Here is an 11,652-nt window from a genome sequence, read left to right as displayed (position 1 = left end):
AATTATATTGTAAGTATTTCTTAGTGTGTATTTCATTAGATTTATTGTAAATTCATAAACATAGCATTGAGACTGCCCCTTTTTAAAATAAAATTAACACGTACGTCACAGAGGCGTCTCGCGAGATTTGCTCCGCTTGTTTGGTGAGAGAGAGTCAGCTGACCACCACACTGTGAATTTGTTGTTAACGAAAGTAGTGGAGCCATGTCTTGTGTCATTGATCAATTATTTGATCGATAACGGCGTGTAAAGCATGTGCTGAAGACATACATTCAACAAAGGAGTTTACAGCAGCTGTGCCCTTGAACCAGAGTCTACTGAATCGGTAAGGTGTTCATTTATTTCTCCACTACTTGAAGCTCTCGTTACGTCGTTTCGGCGTCATTGCACTTGCACTGGTATCACGTTTGTTTTGATGCCATCGTAAGGCAGTCGGCTTCTAACCATGAATGACTAATGTTTATGTACAAGCCACGTTTGTTGGCATTATTACTATGTTTTTATCTAGAAGAACGTCTGAGAAAAGGCTTTCAATTTAACAAACAACTCGTCTTCCCGACCGTGGCTAGCAAGCTGTAAGTAGCAGCGTAAGCTAACGTCTGAAATCCCCTTTAACGCTGACAGCGAGTATTATGATAAAAAATAACAACATGAAGGCTAAGCATGTTTGTCTACATAATGATTGAGCTGCACATTATCGTCTTTAACCAACTCGGAAAGGCTGCATTGAGTTTAGACTGACCTGAGTTTTTAATTTTTATTTAGTTTACTTTAGCCAAGTTAGATAACTGTGTCATGATTTATCACACTGTAGGGTTTACGTAATCTAATGCCTAATTTGTACATTTTAACATGCTTTTGCTATTCCCTGTTTAATGGCTGCATATATTTTTCTTTAAAATGTATTTAATGCTATCGGGAATAGATAGTTTCACCGTTTGAAACTTTAAATGGCTGATAGCAGCCGACATTGTTACATAATGTTTATCTTAGAGTGGAGATAGTGACGGGTAAATCTATTCACCAAATTGAAACGCTAGCTGTAGACGCAGAATAGTGAAAGTGTGTTATTCTACTCTGATAACATACCAGCATAAACTCTAGCATACGTTTGCCTATATGTGCTCTTAACATATTCAGCAGCCTTGTATGTAAAGAAGGAACCTTCACTTACGAAGCTATTACTCTATCTATGTATTTATCTATCTGGAAATGAATGACAGGGTGGTTAAGTCTCCCTCCTATGATGTGTGTAATCAATTTTAAATAATAGCATGATTACATATCATTATGGGATTGTCTTTCCTCAGGGTCTGACACCATGCTAGCCACCACAGTGACTGCTGTGGTGAGGTTTGCTCAATACAATGGCAGTGTTTCACCTGCACCGCTGGAGAACACATCAGCATTCCCAACATGGCAACCTGACAGCGAAGACAACATCACCAAGCCTCACAAATGTCTGGAGGTTCTGTACGCAGATGTCGGAGAATCCAGGTATTTGGTAGGGCCGGATAAATGGTTGACAACCATGAAAGAGCTCGTAAAATATACTTTGAGTGCCAGCAGCACTGTTTAAATTCATTATCCAACAGAAAAATATAATTTTGTTCCAAAGGTTAACCCTCATTAACCCTTTCACATTCACTCCTCTGTCGTAGGGTGCGTTACTGGGACATTTTCCTGCTGGTGCCTAATGTGGCCTTCTTTGTATTCTTGATGTGGAAGCTGCCCTCGGCCAGGGCAAAGATTCGACTCACCTCCAGCCCCATCTTTGTCACCTTTTACTTGCTGGTAGGACACAAACTACAGAAACACCAATATGCAGCATTCAAAAGTACACATCTTGACCTTGACATTTGTACTGCGCACTAACACTATGTTCTTCCTTGTCAGTCTTTGAACTGTCAGCTATACTTTTGCCCTAATTCTACTTCACAACATTATTGTGTTCAAAAGACTGACTATGTGTATGTTTGTATGGTTTAACATGTTGTTGTACTGTGTTTTTTTAAGGTGTTTGTTGTAGCTGCTGTTGGCATCACCCGGGCTGTTGTGTCCATGACTGTCAGTGCGTCCGATGCTGCCACCATCATAGATAAAGTAAGGACGCATATGAAGAACTATGAAAATGTTTGAAGTTTAAATCGAAGCAATGACAGACTAGATCTGAAAAGCAAGCAGATATTCGTGTTATAACCAAATAACTAAAGCAGGCCTGTTCTATCAATGAAGGGAGCTTATGAATTTAACTGCATTTTTATATGGTCCATAAGTTACTGATTGGACCTTCAGTAAACCCCTACACAGTGCAGTGTAAATGCTCTAAATGTAGTAAAAAAACACATGCTGATAACTGCTTTTACTCTTAATTTATTTTACCCAGATTTAGTGATAAAATCAGGTTGTTGGAATACCACTTGTCACATTAACATTTCGAAGTGAACAGAGTATATGAATGCATTTTTTCATTTGAATGCTTTAATGCATGAAAATGACTCCTCACTTTCTTGCACAGTAAACATATTCTTAGATGTGCTGTGCTCATCACATGACGTTCATGTTAACTGCTACTGCTATTGTAGTGGAACATGAATAGCTACTGGGGAAAATTGGTTTGAATTGACGTTCTCCTTTCTAAACAGTCCAGATATTTCTATTATTTCTTCTTTGTGCACACAGTTTGGCTTTCTGAGTGTGAAATAGTTATGTATATTTTTTATTTACAAGTAGATACATATAACACAAATACATTGCCTTTACGGGATTAAATGTTAGCATATCCCCACGTCTCCGGCTTTTAATTAAAATACCCAGAGCGGTTGATATGATGTTGTTGGGCTTTCATGTCTAGAAGGAAAGGCAAGGCAGTGACATTCCTCACATACCAGACAGATCCTTTTGCAGTGTGCTGGGATGGACCTTCTGTTCTGTTCCCATAGAAACAAAAATGGGTGTAAGAAGAAAAAAAAGATTCAACTGGTTATGTAATGCTTTGGAGTGTGTGGCCTAACCTTGTACAGGTTGTTACAACACAGCCTGGCCCGCTCTGCCACACAGTGCATTCTCATAATGTTTGTCTTCTCCATAGGTGCTGTGGGAAATCACCCGTTTCTTCTTGCTGGCTATTGAGCTCAGTGTCATCATCTTGGGACTGGCTTTCGGTTAGTTTGTTCCACCGGTTTCACTTCCCATTTACTGTCCGTTGTCAACCACTAGTGAGGTGTTTTCTGTCTCTTTTCACATGACACATCTGTTTTCCAATGTTCTATGCATTTTTTGTCAGCCGTCAATCAAATCATGAACATAGCTGCAAGGTTGTCGTTTCTCTTAAAGGGGAAGTAAGTCATTCTGGAGAATGCGTGTTGAAAAAATTATCTTGTCAAAATCGGTGAGTATCTCCTCAGGACCCCGCAGCATGTCCGTACTGTGTGTGCGCGCTCAAAACAAATCCAGTGTTTATTCACAGCCTAGGCTCTGTAAACTGGTATGTAAACAAAGGATATGTTAACAATCATGGCCCACAGTAGCTAGCAACATGACTGTCACAGTATCAACACTGGGTTTCTTTCAGCGCGCACACAGTACAGACGGGTAGCAGATCGTAAAGGAGATATTCACTGATTTTGACAAGTGATTTTTCACCACAAGCATTCTCAAGAATCATAAACTTCCCCTTAAAGAGAAACAAAAACTGTGCAGCTTTGTTCATGATTTGATTGACGGCTGACAAAAAATGCATAGAACATTGGAAAACAGATGTCATTTGAAAAGAGACAGACAAACCTTTACTAGTGGTTGACAAAAAAAATCTTTTTGACAACAAGCGTTTTCCAGAATCGCTGACTCTACCTTTAAGCCTCTTTTTGTTTATTTGTCTATCAGGTCACCTGGAGAGCAATTCCAGCATTAAGCGTGTGCTGGCTATCACTGCTGTGCTGGCTCTGGGCTACTCCATCACACAGGTAAATGACACATGATGAGAGGATAAAGAATGCTTATAAATTAATATTGTACTAGACTTTTGGGAGAGAGGTCATTCTACCTGCAATTTTTTTAAATAAACGAGACATTGGTTTTCAGGGCACGCTAGAGATCCTGTACCCAGACAGTCACCTGTCCGCTGAGGATTTCAACATCTACGGCCACGGAGGACGGCACTTCTGGTTGGCCAGCTCCTGCTTCTTCTTCCTGGTCAGTAAGCTGTGAATATGCTGCTGCAGCGGTGGCATGAAGAATCTAATCAAACCACTGTTTTACCTGAAAGATACTTCATAATCTGATGTCTCCCCATTGATCGACGATGTAATCCTTCTTTATAGGTGTACTCTCTGGTTGTGATCTTGCCCAAAACTCCGGTGAGGGAGAGGATTTCCCTCCCGTGTAAGTAACGCCTCTCATCGCAATACAGAAATTAAATCAGAAATGAAATAATAATGCTGTTTACCACTACATTTTACCGTATTGATTGAAATGTCTTCTGTTGTTCATACATTTGTGTTGCTTCTTTTGTGCAGCTAAGAGGAGCTTTTATGTGTACGCTGCCATCCTGTCTTTACTCAACCTCATCCAGGGCCTGGGCAGCGCTCTGCTATGTGCCGGGATCATAGAGGGACTCTGGTCAGTATACTGAATAAATTGAGTATTTCTTTTTATATGTAAAATTGATTTCTTGCTTCAGAGTAACTATGGCTATGAGGTGTCTTGTTTATGTTTCACAGGCCTTTGTGGGCTGAGTGGCCGTCTTGTTATTGAATGTGTTGGCTGAGTTGCACCAAAGGGGATGACTCACTGTTTTGGTGGAGTTCAGTGTAGTTAAAGGCGAGAGAATAAGAACATAACATGTTTTGTATTGAGCTGTCCTTCTGGCACACAGCTGTTGATTGTGCTTTTCTGTATTTATCCATGCTTATCATGTCCTAATGTCCTTGAGCTTTTTAAAGGAGAAGTGTCTAAACAGTGTTAAAACCTGTCTGTCTTTATTTTGTCTTTTCTGAACCAGCTGCGTGGACGTCACCACCTTCCTGTACTTCTCCACGTTTGCTCCGCTCATCTATGTCACATTCCTCAAAGGCTTCTTTGGGTTCGTACAACGAAATCACACATAATAAATACAATGCTTTATGGTTGCAGTTAAAGGTGGAGTCAGTGATATTGGAGAACGCTTGTTGTCAAAATCAATAAATATCTCCTGGTGTTAATACACAACCTAAGCTGCTCTGTAAAATGGCATGTCAACAAAGGGCGCTGACCGTATCAAGCAACATTCCCTATTAGATAGCCTAGACTGTATATTACCACTGGATTTCTTAGGTAGATCGTGAGGAGATATTTACTGATATTGACCATAAGTGATTCTGACTACTTAGTACTCCACATTTAAGACATTTGACCCAGTTACTTTATAATTTCACTTTTTTTTCTCCTTTTTCCCCCCCACAGTTCAGAGCCCAAGATCCTGTTCTCGTACAAGTCCCAGATGGATGAGCCGGATGAGAGTGACGTCCACCTTCCCCCGACCATCGCTGCAACCCTGGGCCGCAAGGAGCAGAGCGACCAGGGCCTGTACTACTCCTCCACCCAGATAGACGGCTCCGGTCCGGGCAGCTCTCGCATGGTCGGAGCGTACCTGGATGATGTCGCCTCCGGGCCCTATGGGTCCAGCAGCATTAATAGCGTGGAAGCCGACCGCTGGAGACCTATTAATGTGTGAAGCACTAATGAGAGGAAGAATGGAAAAGAACTTAATGTTGTTCATGTGTAATGTGTTAGGCAAAAGGGGGGCGGGCGATTCCGAGGAGTTGGCCAGAAAGAAGTGTAGTTGGGTTGGGACGCCCAAGATACGGGTAAATCTCGGGTCTTTTGCTTTTGACGCCAGGTTAAGTTAACGAGCGGACAATTAAAAGGAGAGACCCTTTCGCTTGCCAATTTTATCTGGAGAACTGTGAAATGTTAGCAACTGCTTTTTGTAACACTGTTGTCAGAGTGCGCTGCTGCTGCTGCTGCTGCTGTAGCTCCACACTATGGAGTGACTATTCCACGTCATTGCCTCCCCCCTCCAAACCGACTCCATGTTGATTGTGATCCACATGTGGGAGCTTACTGACCTTCCTCTCAGCACTTTTTCTGCCATTCCAGCATCGCGCATCAACTGCTCAATCCTCAACCAGGGAGTTTTGACCCCCCCCCCCAACCTCCCTGTTTGAAGTACTTTCAGATCTATCTTAACATTCTCTTGATGACAACTCCACATCTGTACATTACATTCCCACTAAAAGCTTTTGAGTGGCAGCATCTCAAATGACTTTGTTATCCGCAGTGTTGTTTTCGATGTGTGACTCAACTGGCTTATCTTACCTGTCTTTTTTTTTTCTCTTATGAATCACAGTGCCTCTCTACACATTGCGAGGCACAGTGGAAATTCATTTTGTTGGATGTACTTTGTCTTTTGAGATCGGTGGTGTCCCTCCTGTAAACAAGTGAAGGTGTTAGTGTCACTGCAACATGATGAGATGCAGGCGTTTGTATTCCCGTAAGCTGTTCTCTGCAAGAAAGGGCTGAGAGACGAGAATGTGTGAGCTCGCCAGCCCTCATTTCTCCCCTCCTTATTTATTTTTAAATATACCAGATTAATCATTCCTGCTACTGAAAACATCTTTGTTAACTGCATAGACATTAAGGGTGTGTTATTACGAGGGTGAATTGAACAAAACGTGTGTAGAAAATGTGTGTGTGCTTATTCCAAAAACGACATGCCCTTTTTATTTCTTCTCAGCGTATCGAGTTCAGCTTTGCTTGCCGCAGAAGGGTTGTGCTTGTAAAGATGAGTTTTTATTTTTCCTCACAGTTTAAAAGTGACAAAGTTTCATTATATTCATATTAACTTTAAATTCCCTCTGAGCAACAAACGCTCAGCCCAAACTTTCCATTTTGATCCATTTAAGGCTTTTTTTAAGTTGTTTTCTTCTTGGATAAATTTATGAAATATATTTTCCTGTCATACCTCCTGGTATTACTACAGTATCATACTTTTTAAACCCCTTCACCATCACATTTGACCGTCTGCCGAGGCTATATGATGAATACGTGAGTTTTAACCCCCCCTGCAAATGCTACACGTTTGGTATGGATTACTGTATTAAAGCCAGCAGTATTCATAGATAGTGGGGACCTGTATGCTGAAAATATAGCTACATTGTATTTTAGCTATATATATATATACTGGACACAGTGAAGAAGTTGTGTATTTGCAAGAAATTCCAGTATTTGCCTGACTCTTGAAATATTTTATATTCAAATTTGAGTGCTGCTGATTATAATTGCTTGCAGGTTGAATTATGAAATCAGTTTATTGACCTGATTTCAGAAGGTGTGGCGACGCTGAGGAATTAAAGTCCGCTCTCTTGATACACGAGATGTTTGATGTTGAAATCGTTTTGCAATGATCTGTAAATTGCCTTTTTATTTAAGTGCATTGATTGTATAATATCTTGCCCGTATTAATGCAATGTATTGAGCATTCCATGACCTACAGAATAAAACATAGACTCTTTCACGTTTTCGTTTTGAGGTTGGGAAAAGACGCCGCCTCGTGGCTGGTTTAGAAAATTACCCACATTTATTTTCACTTACTCCACTCAGTGGTTTATTCTGGTAACTACAGTCAGGGAAGAGGCTTTTTATTAATTTATTTCCTCATGTGTGGATGACACGACTTTTTTTTTTCCTTCATTCTTTTCTATTTTCGTTGCGTTTGTCTTAAAAAAGCTTCACAAGGCACATTACTTATAAAGCACACTACAGTTGAACTACAATTCCCATATACCCATAGTCTATAAAAGATACGACAGCAAGTCATGAGTTCTGAATTATTTCATCCGGCGAATGAGCATCGAGGATACTGCAGCGCCACAGTGACCTTTATTGGAGCATTTCACTGTGGCGGCGGCGGCGACTCCAGCCGCTCTCACGTTTTATGTCTCCCTGTCACAGCACTAGACAGGCTTTTATTATTGTTTTTAGTCAGGTGTGAACGGACGGCCTGGCAACATGGGAGGCAATGGCAGCACCACTAGGAAAGTGTCATTCGGACTGGACGAAGACGAGAAGGTCACAGTCATTGAAGGAGTGAAGGTAGATATACCATAACGTGTCGTCTTATGTATAAATTAATTTAGGGCCAAATTTTGCATTATGTTGTAGCACTAAAGCTAATTACGGTTAGCTAGTAACGGTATGCTCTTGATGGTGGCGTCTGTCTGCAATGACAGGTCCCATGTCCTGAAATGACCCCGGTCAACCCTCTCTCTCTCTCTCTCTCCGCTATGCACAATGACCGTTACTCTCTCTTGGGTCAGTGCCCTTATCTTGTAACTGCTTCATAATTGAGCACGTCGTTTAGCCAGTCGTTGAGTTTATTTCTATTTTTATACATTTACACAGCATAACGCATGCTGGCAACAGTTCCACTACGTGACGTCACGCAAAAGTTGGCTACATGAGTATTATGGTTTTTAGTTGGTCAAAGTCGAACATTCCAGAAGCTTTCGTTAGTGTAGCAGCAGTAGCCTACATTCAATGATATTGTGATGGAAGACGTTCCTAAACATCGCCTACACTGTTTCAGTTTCATGGACACCGACTTTACAATTGTTTGTGTCCCACCAGCTGGGAACCTTCAAAGTTCTCAGAAGCTAGGGTCAGTTAATGACGTGTTCATGTGTCAATCCCTGTCGGCAGAGAGCTATTCTTTTTTGCTATTCAGGAAGGTCAAAGGTGTCAGACAGGCACAGCTGTACAGCAGCACATCTGGAGCTGGCTGGCTAGTTAGTGACTTGCAGCAAGCTGGTTGATATAGTGTACTTAAAGGTAATCTGCAGCTTTCCAAGGCACACAACAACAGTATGCACACACACCAAGGGGCTTTTACTCGAGTGTGTAGGCTACTACTATGTGTGCACATTTGTTAATCCTCACTCTATTCTTGTCCAGCTCTCAGACGACGTGCTCCGGCGGATGAGGGACTCTCAGGAGACTCTTGAGAGAGCCAAGACACCACCGCCTCCACCAGACACTCACAAAGCCCCACCAAGTAAGTCCCTGTCAACCACCTTAACTTTCCTCACAGAGCTACCATTGGGCCCACTGTGTCAGAAAACATGTCCTCATTCAAAACAGATGGATAATAACAGTACCAGGAAGAATGACCTTGGACTGCTGTGTGACTTTTTTTTATAGATTGTTTGCTATATAAATGAGAGAATGTAGTAAACATACACTGTGTCATTTATGTGTTTAGAAAATGTACGCACTTGTCTCAGAGAGTCTGTGTTTTGAGCTGCCTGACTCAAGTTTGTTTACAAATATTAACGCAATACAAGTTCCATGTAGCTGTTCCTCGGTAAAAGGGACAACATAAAAGTCAATGGTATAAATATTGTGGCTACTTTGTATAGAACTTTGTAAGACTTAAAGATGTCATGTCTTAAGCGAGCTAATTGGGTAGACTTTAACCCTTCGTATACTGGTAACTGTTTGTTCTTCCCTATTCTTAGCTGCAAACTGATCCATGATGTAACTACCGCTAATAGTATTGATATTAATCCCATTTGTTTTCTTATAGGTCAAAAACCAACAGGACCCTCTAGTACAGAAATACAGGATGAAATCCGCAAAAAGTAGGTGATCATGATCATGTAAATTATGTCACTTTTCACACATTTGGTGAAGGACCTGCTATGACTATGATTTCATTTTGATTGTGCAAAAGTGAAATGTGATGCCTCCCCGATATATCAATTCATTATTGCCTCAGCTTTGTGAATGCAATGGTAGACTGTGCAGAATATTTGATTATCACGTTTATTTTCATACATTTTAAGTTGAGCCTTCTGTGTTGATACTATAGCAGCTATACTTGGCCACTAGCCAGTACCAGAAGAGCTGGCGGATGTATAGGATAACAGACACTTGATGCTAATGTGTAAAGTGTATGGCGAACATAAACAGGCTGAGTGACCTGTCAACACTGTCTGCATAACACGCATGTTGCTATGTCGCTGGAATGCCCGTATATCATACTGAGCCGCTATAGATTTACATGTTGGCAAGTGCAACAACTCTTCCCCCCATGAATCATATAGATTTTATTTTTAGGATTTCACAAGTGTTAATAGTGCCAAACCTCTCTAAAGCGGTCAGTTCTTTTTGAAGTAGTTTTCTGTAGTTAATACACGTTAAGAGAGATAGAGAAATAGGCTCTTGGCCAAAGTATGCCACTGGTTTAAGTATTCCCACTTGGGCCAAGCATATTAGTTTTGTGAATGGTCACATTTTATCCCATATTTTATGGTGTTGCTGGATTTGATTGCATTAGATTTTAGGTTGCATTATGTATATTTGTTGATGTAATGAGATTGTTATTGTTATTACCATTTATTTCCAGTCAAAAGGGTTAAGTGTCTCAGGATATAAATGCTGTTTTGAGCTTTCGGAAGAAACACTTAGGAAAACAATGTAAAGGTGTATGCTTTAAAACAAAACAAAAAAGGTATAGAATAAAAACATTATAAAAAAATAATGTATCTAATAAATATTGGTATTAGGTGTTGATCAACATATACCATGATGTCTCTCTGTCCTCACGTGCTAGCTCTCTTTGTGAACTTGAACTAGAACTAGCGTGTGACGGCTGTTGATTGGATAAAGAAAGGATAAAGGTTGAAAGAGCGTATTATCTTCCCCTACTTTAGCTTTGAGCGTCAGCAGGCCCTGGTGCAGGAGCAGCTGTCCAGGCTGGCCCAGAGAGAGAGAGAGACGGCAGTCACCACAGGTCTGGATGATATCCTCATCGAGAAAGGAAAGGCCTACGAAGAGCAAGAGAGGGCCAAGAAACTGGTGAGTGAAGCCTACTAGGTCAATGCCCCAGAGCTTGGCTTCCTAACTAGTGTACTCGATAGGTTGTTCTTTACTGTCCTGAAAATCCCCCAAAGCTTTTGATTTAGTGTGAATATGTAGTGTCTGCAACATAGTGTTCTGGCTAAAGTCACAAAACCCTCTCTTGGTCAGATAACGCTGCATTTGTATAGGCTAAGATTTGGCATCACTACAATTTTAGTAAATGATTTGGAATTTGACTTGAAAACATATGTGGTGCACGCACTTCAGTAAACTTTCACATACACTCAAAGTACAATTTGTGTTATCTTGCACAGAAATATTATTAAAAATATATTACCATTTTAAAGTCTAACTTTAAAGCTGTAACCTTGAACTTTTGAGTTACGCTGTTGTTTCTAGTGGCCGTAAATTGTAATTGCAGGCGCTTCCGGACCAGAGTTTCTGTCAAAACAGAAAATAATGGACTGCATGAAGTCAGTATATTAGCAGTGTGTTCTGATCCAACATTGTGACCCAGAAGTTATGAGAAGTACGACTGTTCGGCACAGTGACACTCGCCCAGGCATGCATGCTGTGTTCAATTGTACGGGAAAAATCAGGAACGTCAGACACGGCAGCACACACAGTGTGCAGAATGACCTTTTCATCAATTTTGAAAATGTGGGAAATATGACCATACCCTCTACAAACCATTGACTGTATATACAAGATATATAGATAAAAACAGGTCTGAAGTCAGTACTACTGAGTCTG

At 40.8% G+C, this 11,652-nt stretch overlaps 2 protein-coding genes across 3 annotated transcripts in view; both read left to right on the top strand.

Annotated features, from left to right (window-relative positions):
* Nucleotides 1–182: 182 nt before the first annotated feature.
* On the top strand, nucleotides 183–7,523 carry tpra1 (transmembrane protein, adipocyte asscociated 1). Of its 2 annotated transcripts, XR_013844853.1 has the most exons (12): nucleotides 183–325; nucleotides 1,311–1,497; nucleotides 1,662–1,794; nucleotides 2,017–2,103; nucleotides 3,092–3,164; nucleotides 3,886–3,965; nucleotides 4,084–4,194; nucleotides 4,323–4,383; nucleotides 4,518–4,620; nucleotides 5,003–5,083; nucleotides 5,443–6,728; nucleotides 6,808–7,523. XR_013844853.1 is itself a non-coding variant. In XM_080026801.1 (11 exons), the coding sequence occupies exons 2-11, from the start codon at nucleotides 1,322–1,324 to the stop codon at nucleotides 5,711–5,713; spliced, it is 1,176 nt and encodes a 391-aa protein (XP_079882927.1). In that variant the 5' UTR covers nucleotides 183–325; nucleotides 1,311–1,321; the 3' UTR covers nucleotides 5,714–7,523. The 2 variants fall into 2 exon arrangements, 1 of the variants encoding a protein (XP_079882927.1); XM_080026801.1 differs by having other exon boundaries at nucleotides 5,443–7,523.
* A 414-nt stretch (nucleotides 7,524–7,937) lies between these two features.
* The window catches only part of chchd6b (coiled-coil-helix-coiled-coil-helix domain containing 6b), a 56,503-nt gene continuing 52,788 nt past the window's right edge, over nucleotides 7,938–11,652 (top strand). The window contains exons 1-4 of the mRNA XM_080026747.1: nucleotides 7,938–8,133; nucleotides 8,992–9,091; nucleotides 9,623–9,677; nucleotides 10,752–10,896. Of these exons, the coding sequence (XP_079882873.1) occupies nucleotides 8,050–8,133; nucleotides 8,992–9,091; nucleotides 9,623–9,677; nucleotides 10,752–10,896 (384 nt within the window). The 5' untranslated portion in view covers nucleotides 7,938–8,049. The remainder of the gene's footprint in view (nucleotides 8,134–8,991; nucleotides 9,092–9,622; nucleotides 9,678–10,751; nucleotides 10,897–11,652) is intronic.

Source organism: Ammodytes marinus, assembly GCF_949987685.1.
Source record: "Ammodytes marinus genome assembly, chromosome: 4".
Taxonomy (NCBI): Eukaryota; Metazoa; Chordata; class Actinopteri; order Uranoscopiformes; family Ammodytidae; genus Ammodytes; species Ammodytes marinus.
The sequence above is the reverse complement of the archived record's forward strand: the minus strand, read 5'-3'. Positions and strand labels throughout refer to the sequence as shown.

Bases quoted from the DNA above. Each gene is read 5' to 3' on its own strand.
- tpra1 (XM_080026801.1), top strand. From the start codon at position 1,322: ATGCTAGCCACCACAGTGACTGCTGTGGTGAGGTTTGCTCAATACAAT. The intron at 4,384-4,517 runs GTAAGTAACGCC...TCTTTTGTGCAG, and splicing joins GGAGAGGATTTCCCTCCCGT to CTAAGAGGAGCTTTTATGTG. The intron at 5,084-5,442 runs GTTCGTACAACG...TCCCCCCCACAG, and splicing joins TTCCTCAAAGGCTTCTTTGG to TTCAGAGCCCAAGATCCTGT.